Source organism: Dipodomys spectabilis, unplaced genomic scaffold, assembly GCF_019054845.1.
Source record: "Dipodomys spectabilis isolate Male_0828 unplaced genomic scaffold, ASM1905484v1 ptg000017l, whole genome shotgun sequence".
NCBI lineage: Eukaryota > Metazoa > Chordata > Mammalia > Rodentia > Heteromyidae > Dipodomys > Dipodomys spectabilis.
The window spans coordinates 5909024-5928085 of record NW_024870694.1 but is presented as its reverse complement, the minus strand read 5'-3'; the positions used below and the strand labels follow the sequence as shown (position 1 = coordinate 5928085).

The window sequence follows — 19062 nt, the reverse complement described above, 5'->3', positions numbered from 1 at the left end:
CGTGAGCCACCGGCGCCCGGTCTGTAGGATGATTTGCACACACAACCTGGAGTAACTTTTGAAAAAAGAAAACACATTAAACTACCCTTGAAGGGTCAGGATACGTGTTCCATTCAACTCATAAATGCATACCAAGGAAGGCTCCTTTTAAGCCCGCTTGTTGACAAATGCGTTTGAAGCTCCTTCCACTTACCAGGGAGGGACCCTAGCGCTCTCTTCCTGCCCAGCCCCGGAGCTGGGAGGCCGGAAGTCAGACTCCGGCGCGAGCCGCTCTTCCCCCCCCCCAGACTTTATGGTTTCCGGGTTACTCTGGCCACCGGAACTCTATGGTTCCGGGGCGAGCTGGGAGGACTGAGTTTGAAAGCCGTGGCGGGAAGATGGCGGCTACACCTGTCACCGCGCGGGCTTTCTCCGCCTTGGGAAGCTGCTGGGACTGCAGTGTCGTGTCTTGAACCACAAAGAAAGGCTTGTGTGCCATGGATCTTCCGCGTCGGAGTGGGAAACGGCGGCGCTCCGAATCTAGCCCAGACTCGAGGTCAGCCAGCGGGGGCGACAGCAGTGTCAGCCCCCAGCGTCTGTCCCGGTCGGTGCTGAGTCCGCCGCCGGGCCTGGGGCGCAGCCTGCAGGCCGCGGGTGCCAGCACCCCAGGTACTTGGGGGAGACGGAGCTCCGAGCGAGGGGTGGAGGGAGTCCGGCGGGCCGGGCCGCGGCCGCGCGCCCTCGGGCGCGTCTGCCTCCAACTGCGGCCTGGTGCGGCTGGTGGCGTGCTGTGCAGGCCTGGGGGCGCCTGGCGTGCGCGCTGTGTGTGTGTGCTGGGGGGGGGGTAAACTCACAGTGCTTTCTGCATAGTTCACCCTGACGGAGCCACCTTCCAGCTAGCCAAAGGCTGGCACCACAAGTGAGCTTCCTAATGCTGCTCAGTACTCCTCTTACAGGGGTGTGTGCATGTGTGTATATATGTGAAGTGTGTGTGTGTGTGTGTGTTTTACATCTGTACTATTTGTGTGTGCATGTGGGGTGTGTGTGCTGTATGTGTTTGCATGTGAAATGTGTGTGCTAGGCATGTGGTGTGTGTGTGTATGTGAGGTGCATGTGTACTATTTGTGTGTGCATGTGGGGTGTGTGTGCTGTGTTTGCATGTGAGGTGTGTGTGCTAGGCATGTGGTGTGTGTGTGTGTGTGTGTGTGTGTTGGTATAGGGACTTGAACTCAGGGCACTCTCTACTGCTTGAGCCACAACTCCACTTCTGGCTTTTTGAAAAGTCTCATGGACTTTTCTGGCTCCAAACCTCAATCCTCAGATCTCAGTGTGAGTAGCTAGGATTACAGATGTGAGCCTCTGGCGCTCTGCTGCTGCAAAGAGTCTTATACAGGACTACTGAGTCTGGCGGTTTCAGTTCCTGTATCGAATTTGTAATTTTTTTTATTTTTTATTTTTTTTATTGTGAAAATACTGTACAGAGGGGTTACAATTTCATGGGCAAGATAATGAGTACATTTCTTATCAAGCATTGTAGCCTCCTCCTTTGTTTCCTCTTCCCATCCCTTCCCATCCTCCCCCGCCCCTCCACCCAATCCTCCTCCCCCCTACCAAAGTTGTAAAGTTCGTTTTCGACATAACAACTTGTACTTCTCATTGTTGCAATGGGTCCACCTGTATCCCTATTTAAACGACTTGTTTTTCCCCTTCCCCTCCACAAATTATACCAACATCAAATACAGTAAAGCAGGGGTTATACTGTGGGAGAGGGGCATACAAAGCAAAAAAGAAAGAGTCTTATAAATGTGTTAGAAACAATCACATGAAAGAAAAAAAAAACATTTGAATACATATCTTAGGGTTCATTTCCCTAACATCACCTTACCTGACCTTTTCTGCTTGACTCAGACATATACTAGATATTGCAAATAAGGGAAACCATGGGACCTATGTTTCTTTGGGCCTGGCTTACTTGAATTTGTAATGTTTTTTAAGGTAAGTTAGGTGTCCTGTGAATGTTAACGCAGTTATTGGCGGGTAAACATTTAGTTATATGATAATTAATTGCTCAGTCATTGTTGCCCAGTCATCCTCATATTAATTAAAACTTAAATGGAAACCTCCCTAATTCAGTTTTGTAATGCTTACTTACTGATTAGGGAACTCTCTTCACTCCCTATAATTCTTATACTTCTTATCCATTGTGTATAGCAGACGTTCGTGGTTTTTTTTGGGGGGGTAGGACTTTTTAAGAATTTTCAAATTATATTTAGTACATAATTTCTATACAAGGTCAATTTCTCACGAGCTTCTTAAAGTCTGTTTTAAATAGCTTCATTCCAACACACAGGGAAAATACTACAAAAGTTATGTTAGATCTAACTCTTGTTCTTCTTTTTTTCCTGAAAGGAGAATGTAAGCAAACAGTTCCTGATGACCAAATAGACAAACTGTTATTGGCAAATTGGAGCCTTCCTAAAGAAGTTTTGGAGAAATACCACAGTTTTGGTGTAAAAAAGATGTTTGAATGGCAGGCAGAATGCCTTTTGCTTGGACAAGTCTTGGAGGGAAAGAATTTAGTTTATTCAGGTATTCAGATTTATGCAAACTTCTCTACTCTTTAAAAGATAATTATCAGTGTAAGGTAACTATTGGGTATGATTTTTTTCTTAAGGTGGATGAGACATTTAAAATATATTTTAAAAGTGAAGTCACATATGCATACTTAAGTTATGGAAGTTCAATTATATGGTGGTGGTGGTGGTGGAACAAGAAATATTGCAACTTATAGACTCAGAATTCTTGTTCAGCAAATGTGTGTCCCAGGGTGAAAGGGTGATGTCATGGGAAATATCAGTCTGTTCTTCCACCTTTAGGTCTCAGCTGCTTTTCAGGGCATGGTATTTGCATATTGTATGTTTTTCAACGGACCTGTTTCTACAGGGTTGTATACATACACACCCAATGTGATGTCCCTTATAAGAAGATTTATGTGGGTTTTTTTTCCCATGGGCAAGTTTTATATATACACGATTTTTAACTTGTGATTACCATACTCACTTGAGTCTAATTATTTGGTAAGATAGCAATTCCTTTGTGTTTTCTCTGAACTTTGTGTCAGATTTTTTTCATTATGGCTATGAAAGGGAATTAATTTTTAGCTGTAAGTTCAGGCTGTGGAGTTTAACTTGTTGGATTTAAAAACTATCACTTTCTGGCTGTGTGACTTTGTAATGGAGAGAGAGGCATTCAGGGAATCTGACTTGATCACATTTAGGATTAAATTATTTTATATGTGTAAGAGGTGAGAACAGTTTTGACATATAGAAAGTCTTCCTAAATGCCAGCTAGTAGTAGTATAGCATTTCCTAGCCAAGTTCTATTACCTTATATATCTCTTGATTCTTTCTACTTTGTGCTCTTAGGTTCATTATTATTGTATAATCCTAGATTATACAGTAGCCTATAGATAATACATGTTTATCTTTTTCTCTGGTTTTGCCCTATTTCTGCAGCCAAAGTGATCTTTTAAAGGCACAAATATGACCTTATTCTCTTTCTAAGAACTCATTAGTCATTTCTGATTTGCTTTTAGGATTGTCTAAATTCTTTCCCCGGTGGGATCATATGGCTTCTTATGCGGCATTTTCACATCTCTTCTCTTTCTGTTCTGAAGGATGTTTACTCCAGGCTTACTGAATTACTCATTGTCATCCCAATGTACCAGGCTTTCCTCTAGCCCTGTGCATATGCTTTTTATGCTTGGTATTCTTTTTCCCTTCTCTTCTTCCTCATGTAAGTTCTCTCCCCTCCCTTCTATTCCCCTCCCTTCCCTTGTGCTCCCCTCCCCTCCCCTCCTCAGCCTCTATTATAGCTCCTGGCACATTATGTAAAATTGCTCATTGCTTTCAAGCACTTAAAGGAATGAATCTTTAGGAATAAGCAAGCTAGATTTCATTATTATCTATCAGTTTTGCCAATATAAGTATCATTATATCTATTTTCAGAATGAGTCTAGAAAGGTAGTTTAAAGTGAGGTATTTCAGGGTATAAAGATTTCAAATGAGGCTTGGTAATCCTGGTGGTAGTTTAAAATATTTATTAATGCGGTGTACCAGACATTACTTCTTTCTGTTGTAACTTTGTGGAATAATCATGTTTTAGCTCCTACAAGTGCTGGAAAGACCCTTGTTGCAGAATTACTTATTTTGAAGCGTGTTTTGGAAATGCGGAAGAAAGCCTTATTTATTCTTCCCTTTGTTTCTGTGGCTAAAGAGAAGAAATACTATCTTCAGGTAATGTTTTTGTACTGTGTTTAGCATATTGGCAGCTTTGGCTTTACTCATTTCCAATAGAATTATAAAAACAAGTGAGAACAGTTTCATTTATTGCATCTCATCTAGCTTTAAAAGTTGATTATTAAAGGTACTGAAAGTTTAAAGAAGGAAATTTTTTAAAATGCTGTTATATAAAGGAGAGGGGGCTATCAAATCCAGCAGTTTATTGAGCATCATGTAAGAGTTTGTCAATGTTTTCTTAGGAAGTAAACAGTGTACTTTGGTTGGCACATAACTGCAAATGAAGAAATAGAGCTTAAGGAATAGGACTAGAGTGAAGCATGGACAGGAAAGAGCATTTAAGGAAGCTTACCCCATCTTGATTGAGACCTGGCTGGCCACATTTAGGGGCTGAAGAGCAGTTATTCATTGGTGCTTATGCTTGTGGTAGTTTTCCTGGAAAAATGAGTAACACTTACATTAATATGATACTTAACTAGTTTTTAAGGCATTTTCACAAATAGAGTGTTTCATTAAATAGAATGAATTTGCTGGTGCTGGTGGCTCAAGCCTGTATTACCAGCAACTCAGGAGGCTGAGATCTGAAGATTGTTGCTTGAACCAGCCCAAGCAGAAAAGTACCTGAGACTCTTATTTCCAATTAACTACAAAAAAGCTGGATAGAGGTGTGATTCAAATGGTAGTATGGCAACCTTGAGTGAAAAAGCTAAGGGACAGTGCCCACGCCCCGAGTTCAAGCCCCCATATTCACACACACACACACACACACACACACACACACACGCACGCACGCACGCACAAGAATGAATGTTTCCCTATGATTTCTACAATAAAACTGTATTGTTGGAATAGAAGTACTACTTTACTGATAGGCCAAAGTAAATCTAGGTCCTCCTCTTAGTTTTGCTACTATCTTTAGCCCAGACATGCACCTTGCTGAGCCTCAGGTTGCATTGGAAAATGAGACTGTTAACACACATTGTTAAGCCTCAACCCTATGGATTAATTCAGTAATACTCAGAAGAAATTCACTAAATGCATAGCTCAAAAGTTCCATGGTTCTATAAATGTTTTCAACAGTTATTTCACAGGCCAAATAGCCAACAAAGCTGTCCTACATGGTAACATCCTCTCAACTAAGACCCAAAGTAACAAAATGATGAAAAGATACTTTTTATGAGAAGATATGTTAGTTAAATGTTTTTTTAAACAAACTATTATCAAAGTTCCATTGACTTTAACTTTTAAAAACTTTTCTTCCATTATATAAAAAAGAAATATTTAGTAGGATAAAAAAGAAATTTTAGTAGGATAAGACTTTTCCTTATGGAGTATGAGTTTGTTTCTTAACATTTTGATTAACCCTGGTATAGTGATTATGAATTCTGTGCCAGCCTGGACTATAAAGAGAGAACCTGTTAAAAATATACATGAAAATAAACCTAAAAATGCCAGGCACTGATGGTTCATGCCTATAATCCTAGCTACTAAGGAAGCTCAGATCTGAGGATTGCAGTTTGAAACCAGCCGGGGCAGAAAAGTCTGTGAGACTTTATCTCCAATAAACCACTCAGAAAAAGCTGGAAGTGGCATTGTAGCTCAAGTGGCAGAGTGCTAGCCTTGAGCACAAAGAGGCCCAGGGACAGTGCCCAGACCCTAAGGTCCATTCAAGTCCCAGGATCAGCAAAAACAAAACAAAACAAAACCCAACAATGCTAAAAACAACAACCATGACCCTTCCTCCAACTCCTCACAAACAAACCCTCCAACTCCCCACCCCCCCATATTTAACACTAATACATTAGTGTTAAAAATTTCGGTAGTTTCTTGCTATTTATTAGAGTAAAAATGTTAGTGCCTGAGGTACATTTTCTCCAGTTGTAATTTCTATGTTAAAAAACAAACTTTACAGCTTGGGGGGGGAGAGGAGGGAGGAGTTGGGTAAGTGGGGAGGGAAGGAATGGTAGGGGGAAAAACAAAGGAGGATAACAATGCTCGATAGGAAATGTACTCATTACTTTATTCATGTAGCTATAAACCCTCTGTACAGTATCTTTACAATTAAAAAAACATAAAAAATAGGACTTAGATTTTTAAATAATATCATGAAAATGACCAATTAAGGACTGAGTTTTATTCATTCTAATGGACAAAACTTATAATTTCTAGTATATATTCTAAGAACCAGGATGTCTTGGCCAGAGCAACTTGACAGTAGCCTGATAAAGGTCTTTAGATGCTTATGTCTGTGTCCTGGGATAGAAATCATAACTCATGAGTTTTTAACTTTTTCACTGATACTGTTTCTTTTTTACTCAATTCAGAGTCTGTTTCAGGAAGTAGGAATAAAAGTAGATGGTTATATGGGCAGCTCTTCTCCAGCAGGACATTTCTCTTCCTTGGACATTGCTGTCTGCACAATTGAGAGAGCCAATGGTCTGATCAATCGCCTCATAGAAGAAAATAAGATGGATTTGTTAGGTAAGAAAAATTAGAAAATGAGGCAAATTTGTCCTATTGCTATTTCTGGAGATATAGCTCAAATGTTAGTGCACTTGCCCAGTAATTCTAGGCCCTATTCCAACTATAGTACCACCGGAAAACAAAACAAAACAAAACAAAAACAAAAGAGGTACCTTATTACTTAGGACATATTGGATTTTAGTTATCTTGAGGATTTTAATAGGTTAATAGTTTTGTTATTTCATCTAATGTACCTAGTTCAGTACTTGGCAAAGTAGATAGAATAAATAGTTTTGGATAAATGAATAAATGTTAAAATAACTCATGTAATATGATTTAGAGGTAGTGTAATGATAAGGAAAAAGAGCATCTTATGTCATTGGGAAAGCCTGTGAATGGTCTTGATTTTAGTAGGAGTACTGGTTAAAGGGACCAGTGCATGTAGAAACATTGAGGTTTCTGCTTAGGAAGTTTCGTTATTTTGTTGTTTTGTTTTGGGGGCTAGTGGTTTGTTTGTTTTGAGTCAGTGTTCTACTATATAGCCTAGATTATCCTCACACTCATCTCAAACTCATGATCCCACCTCCACCTCCCAGTGCTGGAGTTACAACCTGGAAAAGTATCAGCAATGTTTTGATTTGTTTGGTTTTCTTCATGCCTAGGGCCTCATGTGTACTAGGTAAGCACTATACCACTAAACTGCACTCTCAGGCCCTAAGCTATATTACAATTTTTCTGTCTCTCTGTTATGGTTTAAATATATTTTCCAAATTTATGTTAGAAACTTAGGAACTTAGTTCATTGGGGTTATGAAGATATAAAGAAGGCATTGATTAATAATAATCTTTTTCAGAAATTCTCGAGAGCATTATTCCAATTATGCCTAAATGGGAATAGAATGTATATTTATATTTGTGTTTGAAGTAGAGTGACATTAGACTATCATATTTAAAGGAATAATCCCTTAAAAATCATCTTTTTCATTGGCTGAAGTCTGATTTTATTTGAGTATGGTTGTTTCCTTATAGAAAAAGTTAAGTCTTGAGTAACTGAGATAAATGTCTATGATACATTATATATTACATGCTTATGTTCTTTTTTGTAATCATTTGTAAATTGCTAATCTATAAGATTAAATTGGTAATATTTAGAAATGTCTCAGTAATGAGACACAGTTTTTCTTGGGTTTGATTAATTCTGAGTAAGCTAATCATTGACTTTTTTTTTTTGGGTCCGGTCATGGGGCCTCAACTCTTGGCCTGGGCACTGTCCCTCAGCTCTTCAGCTCAAGGCTAGCGCTCTACCACTTGAGCCACAGCGCCACTTCCGGCTTTTTTCTTTTTGCTTATGTGGTGCTGAGGAATCAAACCCAGGGCCTCAGGCATGCAAGGCAAGTGCTCTACCACTGAGCCACCTTCCCAGCCCCCTAATCATTGACTTTTAAGATCCAGAATACATTGTAGTAGAAAGGAGTGCTTATGATACCTAAATCTTCTTGGAAAGGAATTAATTGATTGTATGCAGAGACCAGGTTTTGTTTTATGTTTGTTTTATAGTTTGAAATTAGCATTACTTGAAGTATATTATAATGACAACTTCTTATTGTATGATATAAAATACTGAGTCTTAAATTTCTACTTGGTATTGTGAAATTCTATAAAACATAGAATCTGGAAAAATCCTTCTAGGAATGGTGGTTGTGGATGAGTTACACATGCTCGGAGACTCTCACCGAGGGTATCTGCTGGAACTTTTGCTGACCAAGATTTGTTATGTTACTCAGAAATCAGCATCATGGTGAGTACCTGAAGTAACTAAATTACTCAGATTCCAAACCATGTTGAGAAGGTTGCAAAGCTACAAAAGTATGTGTTAAATTAAAGGAATGTAGTACTTTTTTTTTTTTTTGGTCAGTCATGGGGCTTGAACTCAGCGCCTATGCACAATTCCTGAGCTTTTGTGTTCAAAGCTAGCACTCTACTACTTTGAGCCACAGTGCAACTTCCAGTTTCTGATGGTTAATTGGAGATAAGAGTCTCATGGACTTTCCTGCTCCAGTTGTGTTTGAACTGCGATCTTCAGATCTCAACCTTCTAGCTAGCTAGGATTACAGGCTTGAACCACCGGCATCTGGCTGTTGTACATTTCTTATTCAGAAAAAACACATGTATAGCAGTTTGTTATTGTTCCAAAAGAAGTAATTGAGGCAGAATGTATAAACTCGTTGCAGTAGCTTATGCCTGTATTCCTGTCTACTTGGGAGGTGGAGATCAGAAGGACCACAGTTGAAAGCATTCCTGGGCAAAATGGTAGCAAGGTCTCATCTCAATCAGTAAAAAAAAACTCCTGTCAGCCCGTATCTCATAATGGCAAATAGAAATAGGAGGATCATGGTGGTCTAGACCGGCCTGAGCATAAGCATAAGACCTTACATGAAATATAACTAAAGCAAAAAGGTCTGAAGATGTGGATCAAGTAGTAGAGTGACTGGACCGCCTAGCAGGTTCAAGGCCCCATTACTGCACGTGTGTAACAAGGACATGACCAGCACTGCTGTTACCAGCTTTACTGGTTAATTTACACCCTATCTTAATGTGTTTCCATTTGGTCTTCACAGCCAGCCAGAGTCGCCAAGGTCTTTGTCTAATGCTGTACAGATTGTTGGCATGAGTGCTACTCTTCCTAATTTGGAGCTTGTGGCTTCTTGGTTGAATGCTGAACTCTACCATACTGACTTTCGTCCTGTACCACTTTTGGAGTTAGTAAAAATTGGAAATTCCATTTATGACTCTTCAATGAAGCTTGTGAGGGAATTTCGACCCATGCTACAAGTAAAGGTAAATTATTCTTGCAGCATCACTATCAGTATCTTTGCATTTTCTAGCAACCTATAATCATTTTTTTTGAAATACATAATTAGAGGTTGCAAAATAGTCAATTGTACATTAAAAATCTATTAAAATTAATATTAACTGATTAACTAATAATCAGTTTCACCTTGAGGAATTAATGGTGGTGAGAGGGAATGTAGTTGTACCTTTAATGTAAGTGATATTTATTTCCTGATATACTTTTTGAGAGGCAGATTTTCATAAAATGAAGGCCAAGGAAACACTGAGCACACCACACAATGATTTAACTACAACTGATGCTTGGTCAGAGTAACTAAGAGCTTCTCCCCATCCACTGAATTGAGTAAAGCGCACTGGAGAATTAAACTTTGAAAAAAAAAATTTCCTTTGTTTATTTATTTGATTGTGCTTGGTCAAAATGACGTGTAATAAATCTGCAAATAAGATAGACTTACTGTACTTTGAATTTTCCTTATCTTCTTTTTGTTATTATCTATCTCTTACTGGAATAGAAACATGAGGACAGAACATTTTTTCTGCTGTGTTTTGCTCAATCCTCATAATTTTTTTTTTTAATTGGTCATGGGGCTTGAACCCTGGGCCTGGGTGCTGTCCCTCAGCTTTTCAGCTCAAGGCTAGTGCTCTATCACTTGAGCCACAGCGCCACTTCCGGCTTTTTCTGCTTATATGGTGCTGAGGAATCAAACCCAGGGCCTCATGCATGCAAGGCAAGCGCTCTACCACTGAGCCACCTTCCCAGCCTCCCATAAATTTTTTAATGGACAAATAGAAGGATGATTAAACTAGTTACACACATTGACATTCTTCCAGTAAGGAGAACTTGCAGACTGCTATAGGATAGTCACATAAGTTTTTGTTGTAAGTGAAAAAGTGTCACTTTTCATTGAGATAATGCCTGTCCTTCTTCATGCCTTAGCTAAATAATTTTCTTGGAAAACCTTTCTTTTAGAATGGTCTCAGATTTCTGTCAAATATGAAGCCATAAACCATTGTAACGCTTATTCAGTGCATCTTATAGTTGTATTTTACGTTTAGTACTTAATTGTGTCTCAGTGAGACTATAAACTTCCTAAAGATTAGACCCTTGATTTTTGTTTGCTTACTACTGTATTCTCACTATCTGAGGGATGGAGTTCCATGAATGTTAGCTGAACACATAACAAATATTTTCTTCTTGCATTATGTGGTATGGAGGTTTATTTTCTTTTTTTAAATTTTTGTTTTTATTGACTTTGTATTTGATTTTTATTATGCACTTAGGTATTAAAACCTTCTTCATGAAGCAAAATGAGTGATTTTAAACTTATGTGCAAATGCAATTTTTTTTTTAGGGTGATGAGGACCATATTGTTAGTTTATGTTATGAGACCGTCCGTGATAACCATTCAGTATTACTTTTTTGTCCATCAAAAAAATGGTGTGAGAAGCTGGCAGATATTGTTGCCCGAGAGTTTTATAATCTTCACAAGCAAGCTGAAGGTGAGTTACAGGTGCAAATGAAGCCTTCATACTTCGTATAATTGCTTGACAGCAATATCAAATTAACAAAGAATGATTCTGTTCCATCATTGCTACTGCCTGTCCAATAGCTGCGCTTTACAAAATATGTTTGTGTGATTCTAATTTTTTCCTCTCTTCACTAAAGATACTAGGTACACATACTTAGGCTTATCATCTACAGATTTTTAGGGTACTAGGTTTTATAGTATATACTTAGGTTTTTCATTTGGTATCCATGGGCTTTTAGGGGAGTTCTGGAGCCCCTACATTGTATGGAAAAACACATAGACACTTTTTCCCCCCTGGGGAAAGTGATCATATCTTTCATTATAATTCCAAAGATGTGACTCTAAACATCAAAATACATATACATGTATAAATATATGTAACATTACATATATATTATATATATATAGATAGATACATGTACACATGTATTTTAAAATCAGCTTTACTGTAAGATAGGTTATATAGTAAACTATCCATTTTAAGTATATAATTTGATGAGTTTTAATAAATATGTGTTTGCTTAAGCACTACTGTAATTGGTGCATAGAATATTTCTTTTTTTTTATTGTGAAAATACTGTACAGAGGGGTTACAATTACATGGGCAAGGTAATGAGTACATTTCTTATCAAGCATTGTAGCCTCCTCCTTTGTTTCCCCTTCCCATCCCATCCTCCCCCACCCCCCCACCCAAGCATAGAATATTTCTATCAGTCCAAAATTTTTTCTGCCCTGTTGTCGAGCTCCACCCGTTGTCCTCAGCTCCAGCTCATATGTGTGGCTTCTTTCACTCATGTTTTGAGGTCCATTCAGGTTGTACTGGCCAGTTTGTTACCTTTTGATTGCTGAATGGTGGTCTTGTGTACTGCTGTAACCATTAGTATGTTATTTTACTGATTAGAATGAATGTTATCTTGGGGCTCAAGATAAATAAGGGAAATAGAGACCATGTCTAGGCGTAGTCCATTAAGATATTTTATTGCTTCATTATGTCAGTGGTATGAGAGATGGTAGACAGCTTAAGCCCTACTTCAGCAAGTAAACTTAGTTTGAAGTATGTGTTGATGGGACTGGTCCAGCATTGTATTAACTGATACAGTTCTCTCTTGATTTTTTCTGTGCAGTGCTTATATTCCTTATACTGTACCATGACAACTATATTATTTCATGACAAGAATAATTTTTTTCTTAAGATTGTATTATTGTGATCTCTGGCAGTAGTTCCCAGACACTAGAGCTTGGAACGGAGCCTGATCTGGGAAGAGGCTATGAAGGATTTTCATAAATAGGCTTTGAGTGGCAATCATCTGTTGTCCTCCCTTAACCTTGGTTGGTAACTTTGACTCTCCTCCCCACCCCCAACTAAGGACTTTGTTTCACATTAATGCAGAGTTTTCTAAACTTTAGCACACATTGGAATTGTCCAGAAAGATTGAAAAGTTCTGTAAGTCTAGGTCACACCCCTGCTACTAGTTATATCAGTGTCCAGAGATTGGTATTTCTAAAAGATCCCCAGTTGATATTAGGATACAGTAGTTTATGAACCATTGCCTTATTATTTATCTGTTACGAATTAGGCAGATAATACTTAAACAGTGAATAATGTTGAGGGGTTGATAATTTCTCTTGTGTGTAACAGGATTGGTACAACCATCTGAATTTCCACCAGTGGTTCTGGGACAAAAGGGCCTGTTGGAAGTGATGGATCAGTTAAAACGTTCCCCTTCAGGACTGGACTCAGTGTTACAAAATACTGTACCATGGGGAGTAGCATTTCATCATGCAGGTATTCTGTCTTCCAAAAATTATTATAATTTATTTGTTTTTATATGTATGTGTATTTATTTCTTCTTAACTATATTAATAGTCTTAGATTTTAAGAAATGGCATGGATTATCTAAACAACAGTAAAACACACATGTATGAGTTATCTATGTTGTATATAAATATTAGGTGAAGACTTTTTTTTTAGGTCCGGTCGTGGGGCCTGAACCCTGGGCCTGGAAGCTGTCCCTCAGCTCTTCAGCTCAAGGCTAGCGCTCTACCACTTGAGCCACAGCGCCACTTCCGGCTTTTTTCTTTTTGCTTATGTGGTGCTGAGGAATTGAACCCAGGGCCTCAGGCATGCAAGGCAAGCGCTCTACCACTGAGCCACCTTCCCAGCCCTAGGTGAAGACTTTTTGAGTCATTGAGGAAATAGATTAAAAAAATTCCCCTTTCTCTACTTACTTTCCTAAAAAAGTAGAGTTGTACTTGTTATTCTAGTTATAATCCACTCTAAATGTCTTCTTTGTCTTAAATGATAATTGAAACTCTCACAGATATATGAAAATTGAATTTATTTGAAAATTATCATATTACATTGGAGAAAACTAGAAGTGTTTAAAAGTCAAATAAAACAGATTATGAAAATTTGTCAAGACCATGACAATCATTGAATTAAAGAACTTTTTCTGAGGAGGCAACAATGTTTGATAAGAAATTTACTCATTACCTTGCCCATGTAATTGTAACCCTTCTGTATGGTATTTTCACAATAAAAAATAAAATAAAATAAAAAAAAGAACTTTTTCTCAGGAAATGATCTTATCCTGATCATAGGTACTAAGGATATGATGAATATGTTGCTTTTAAGATTAAGAATTTAACCCTGTCAACTTATTTTACGTTTTATTGTTATATATGCATAAATTTTTTATGATATGTGTCATAACATTTTAAAATAAATTAAAAATACATGTGAGTTATAAACACAAAGAACGGTTTAGCAAACAGTAATATGCTGGTCATTTTGCTCACCGTCTGTTTTTGTAAATATTGATTTTGTAAATTGTTTTGTCAGAACATGATAATACCCATTTGTAGCTTTCATGTGACAGAGACAGGCTGAGTATTTGAAATAGGGACCATCTATTCCACATTAAATAATATGAACATAAATTACAGGATTAATTTGTTGACTCTAAGCCTAGAAGATGAGATATATTAGAAATGGCAGGTTGTACTCTCTTTTTTTCCCTTTCTCTTTTTGGCAGTATTGGGATTTGAACTTAGGGCCTCATGATTGCTAAGTAGGTGCTCTACCACTAAGCCCTTTTATAGATGGTTATTTTTGAGAGGGAGTTTCACTTCCTGTTCAGCTGTGGCATGATCCATCTAGTTTTGGCTTCTTATCATAGCGGGCCTAACAGGTACATGACACCACATCCAGATTCTTTCCTTTGAAATGGGAATCTCAAACTTTTCTGTCCAGATGTAACTGGAACTTCTATCCTTCCAATCTCAGCCTCATGCAGCTGGGATGACAAGCATGCACAACCATGCCAATCTTGTGGTTGAGAAGAGGTCTCTGTTGTATTCCTGGGCTGCCCTTGAATTGCAATCCTCTCTCAGCCTCCCAAGTAGCTAGGAAAACAAGTGTGAACCAATGGTAGGTACCAGCAGCATAGGTACATAGGTACACTTAGTTTATAGTCGTAACAATTAAAAACATCTTTAGAGGCTTGTGATAGATTCTCAGATCTATTTGTAAGAGATTAACTATATTTTAATTATATGTTAATGATCTATTTGTAAGAGATTAACTATATTTTAATTATATGTTAATAAATAATCTGTTTTTGAAATCTGCTATTTTTTTAGGTCTTACTTTTGAGGAGAGGGATATCATTGAAGGAGCCTTCCGTCAAGGTCTCATTCGGGTCTTGGCAGCAACTTCTACTCTTTCTTCCGGGGTGAATTTACCTGCACGTCGTGTGATTATTCGGACTCCAATTTTCAGTGGTCGCCCTCTAGATATTCTTACTTACAAGCAGATGGTTGGTCGTGCTGGCAGGAAAGGAGTAGACACATTGGGTGAGTTTGAATTTAATTGCAACAGTGAACAATAGTCCACTTGAATTTGACTTAACTTGAAATTTGCCTTAAATGAAAACTTGTATCCTATTATGCTGTATTTCTTTATTTTTCAGTATACTGTTATCCTTTGTGATTCACTTAATATCTGTAGTGAATATAAGTTATAGTTTTCATTTATTGACAAGCAGTGATTTTCTGCTAATGTAGTATTAAGTTTTTCTTTTTTTTTTGTCTGGACCTGGGCACTGTCCCTCAGCTCTTCAGCTCAAGGCTAGCACTTTATCACTTGAACCACAGTGCCACTTCCCGTTTTCTGGTGATTAATTGGAGAAAACAGTCTCACGGACTTTCCTGCCCTGGCTGGCTTTGAACAATGATCCTCAGATCTCCAAGGAGAGAAGCACCTCAGCTTCCTGAGTACTTAGGATTACAGGCTTGAGCCACTGGTACCTGGCATCACTTTTATTTTGTTATTTATTTTTATTTATTTATTTTTTTTGGATCCGATCGTGGAGCCTGAACTCGGCTTGGGCGCTGTCCCTCAGCTCTTCAGCTCAAGGCTAGCGCTCTATCACTTGAGCCACAGCACCACTTCTGGCTTTTTTCTTTTGCTTATGTGGTGCTGAGGAATCGAACCCAGGGCCTCGGCATGCAAGGCAAGCACTCTACCACTGAGCCACCTTCCCAGCCCCACCACTTTCATTTTTATAGTACATAAAAACCCCATACAAATATGCTATTTACTTTTCTATATTATTAGATTCAGTTTCTTTGAGAAAATATGATTTTTTTCCTAGTCTTAATTGTAACAGTTCCGATTTCTTTAAATTGCATACTTTTATACATTTTTCATTTACAGGTGCTTTCATGCTTTTCATTTGATTCTTGCAGTAAGCTAAATTGTTTGGATTAGTAATACATGCAATTCTTTAAAGGTACCTATAAATATTTTTAGATTTATTTTATCTGTAGTTAGTAATTTATGTTTGCATTTTACTTTATATTTTTTAAGAAACTTTGTTAACTGCCTACCTATTTATTTAATTACAGTGATTAATCCCAAAGGGAAAGGAAAAAGGCTTTTCCACTAGTTTCTTAGGTTTACAGTTGGGCCTTCTAAATCAGATGGTGAAAGACAGATAAACAAGGGAAAAATCCATACCAATTTTATTTGATGTTGATATATTAATTTTTCTGTGCATAGAAACCTTCATAGACAAGAAGGTATACTCCAAAAGCTGTTAAAGCTGGAATCTTATATGTTGTTTTAACAAAGATGAATAAATTTTGGAGAGGGACAGTAATGTATAAACCATGTTAATCTGTAAAACATGTAACTCTGTAGGGGAGCCAATGGAAGAGAAAGGGTTATTTTAGTAAGTTGGTTTGTACAGACCTTCTGTGCCGACATTGTCTCAGTGATGAAGGCTATTCTCTATTATGGGAGAAGGGAGTAGAAACATCCTCACAAAGGAAAATCTATGTCTTGATTTTAGGCAAACAGGGAGATGACAAAGAGTTCTTGCTGTGTTTGCCACTTTCTAGTAGCCTTCAGTTCAAAATATTCCTAATGCCAATGTAACATAATTTTGGTAGTATATTCTGATTTCCTTCTATCCAAACTTCAGAATATTAAAACTTAAAATATATTTCTATGACTGTGAAATCACTAGTATTTCTTACCTCCTTTTAAATAACTAAGACAAAAAAACTTGGCTTTAGCCTATACCTTATAACAATGTGTTTGGATTTTGAAAATGTTTTTTGTTTGTAGGTGAGAGTATCTTAGTCTGTAAGAACTCAGAGAAGTCAAAAGGCATAGCTCTACTACAGGGATCTCTAAAGCCAGTTCGTAGCTGTTTGCAAAGACGAGAAGGAGATGAAATAACTGCCAGCATGGTACGGGCTATTCTGGAGGTGAGAGACACTTCAATAAATTACCATTTGCTCTTTTATACTATGTTGAACTTTAGTATGTGAAGTCTTATCTGAGGATTGCTGCATATTTATAGCCTTCCCAAGTCTTCTGATTCCATAGCTAATATCATCTCTCTTTCTCACTTCTTCTTACCTTCTCTCTTTCTTGTTCCCTCTTTTTTCTTATCATATAATTACATATAATTCTATATATTATGTATGAAATAATAGTTATTTCCTGGAGTTTACTCAACACCAATTATATCATAGTACTATACCAATCCACTTCAAAACTGATTAAACACCAAATGCAGAAAAAGGACTGATTTGGTTCATGGCTATAACCATTGTTAACTCTGAAGTTTCAGATGGATAAGGATCCACTTATTTTTGTTTACAAGGAAATATATCTCCTTTTAATGAAAAGCTTTTCGTGTTATCAGCTAATGTTGTCTACTTTTACCATGAGTGATAATGCAAGTTAGTAAGAGTCTTGATGTTAAGATTCTGAGAATATTTTAGAAGCATAAAGCCATTTCTTTTATATCATGAGATCATGCATGTTTTGTAAAAAAAAAAAATACAGAAATGCTCAAACATTTTCCATCAGATAATAGTTGGCGGAGTGGCAAGTACATCACGAGATATGCAGACTTATGCTTCTTGTACATTTTTGGCTGCAAGTATGAAAGAAGGGAAGCAAGGAATTCAGAGAAATGAAGATTGTGTTCATCTTGGAGCAATTGAAGCCTGTGTGTTATGGTTGCTAGAAAATGAATTTATCCAGGTTGCAGGAGCCAGTGATGGATCAGAAGGTAAATATGAGATCTCTGACAATTTGCTGTTTTCAATCATTTAATCACTTTTTTCATCTTGTTCATGATTTTCTACACATTGGATAAGATTCTGGTTATAAAATATATCAGAGCAGGTTAATATGTACTATAGAGAGATAGTATTTTATTTGTCTTGATTTTAACATTTGTTCCTAAACTATGCATTTTTAAACCAGGAAAGGTCTATCATCCAACACATCTTGGTTCAGCTACTCTTTCGTCTTCACTTTCTCCAACTGATACCTTAGATATTTTTGCTGACCTCCAAAGAGCAATGAAAGGCTTTGTTTTAGAGAATGATCTTCATATCGTTTATCTGGTAAGTTCTGGGTTTGCTTTTTTTTCCACTAATTTCTTCAACTTACAGTTTTTCTTTTTAAGACAGTGTCTCACTAGATAGCCAGGCTGGCATTGAAGTTGTGATCTTCCTACCTTAGACTCCTGAGTGCTACATTACTTATATATGCAGCCATACTTGACTTCCAATAAAGGATTTTAAAAGTTTGGTTAAATTAGATCATCATCCATGAATAAAGCAAAGATTTTGATAAGAAATAAAGTAGCTGCATACTTTGCTTTATGCCTGTAATCCTAGATACTTCTGAAATGTCTCTTTTTTTTTTTTTTTTTTTTTTTTTTTGTCAGTTGTTGGACTTGAACTCTGGGTATGGGTGCTGTTCCTGAGCTCTTCAGCTCAAGGCTAGTGCCCTACCACTTGAGCCACAGCTCCACTTCTGGTTTTCTGGTGGTTAATTGGAGATAAGAGTCTCACGGACTTTCCTGACTGGACTGGCTTTGAACCATGATCTCAGCCTCCTGAGTAGCTAGGATTACAGGCGTGAGCCACTTGCGCCCAGCTTCTCTCATTGTTTTTATCTTGCTCTCAGACCTTTTAAATAATATATCATTCTGAATATTGATTCCTTCTTTCCTTCCTTCTGTTTTATGGATTCTTTCTTGGCTATTACATAAAACATTTAAGATTATACCTAGAGTCAATATTGAAGTTAAAAATTTCTATGATAAAGAAAGATTTAGAGTTTCAAAAATACAATAATGACATCTGTTAAAATTGCTTATAAAGGTAGGAATGAGAAAGAAGAATGACAAAGTAAGTGAACTATAGGCATATATGGTAATACTACAATGAAACTTCTGTACAATTTTAAAATATATAAAGACTTGGAGTCTATGGAATTCAGTTATAAGTGTAGTGGTCTCTTTTTCTTTTGATCTGGCAATTACTTTTGTGAAAATACTATTTTTATTTAAATGAAGTATTACAGACATCAAAAAAAGCCCTAAATGATATCTATATTTATCATTTTGT

General features: G+C 37.4%; 1 protein-coding gene across 2 annotated transcripts in view; it reads left to right on the top strand.

The window, feature by feature from the left end:
- The first annotated feature begins 428 nt into the window (after positions 1 to 428).
- Positions 429 to 19062, top strand: part of Polq (DNA polymerase theta) — a 63793-nt gene continuing 45159 nt past the window's right edge. For both annotated transcript variants that reach the window (XM_042669662.1, XM_042669663.1), the window contains exons 1-12: positions 429 to 648; positions 2389 to 2568; positions 4144 to 4274; positions 6602 to 6758; positions 8429 to 8537; positions 9358 to 9577; positions 10945 to 11092; positions 12761 to 12907; positions 14764 to 14976; positions 16754 to 16896; positions 17507 to 17711; positions 17909 to 18051. In XM_042669662.1, the coding sequence (XP_042525596.1) occupies positions 477 to 648; positions 2389 to 2568; positions 4144 to 4274; positions 6602 to 6758; positions 8429 to 8537; positions 9358 to 9577; positions 10945 to 11092; positions 12761 to 12907; positions 14764 to 14976; positions 16754 to 16896; positions 17507 to 17711; positions 17909 to 18051 (1968 nt within the window). In that variant the 5' untranslated portion in view covers positions 429 to 476. The remainder of the gene's footprint in view (positions 649 to 2388; positions 2569 to 4143; positions 4275 to 6601; positions 6759 to 8428; positions 8538 to 9357; positions 9578 to 10944; positions 11093 to 12760; positions 12908 to 14763; positions 14977 to 16753; positions 16897 to 17506; positions 17712 to 17908; positions 18052 to 19062) is intronic.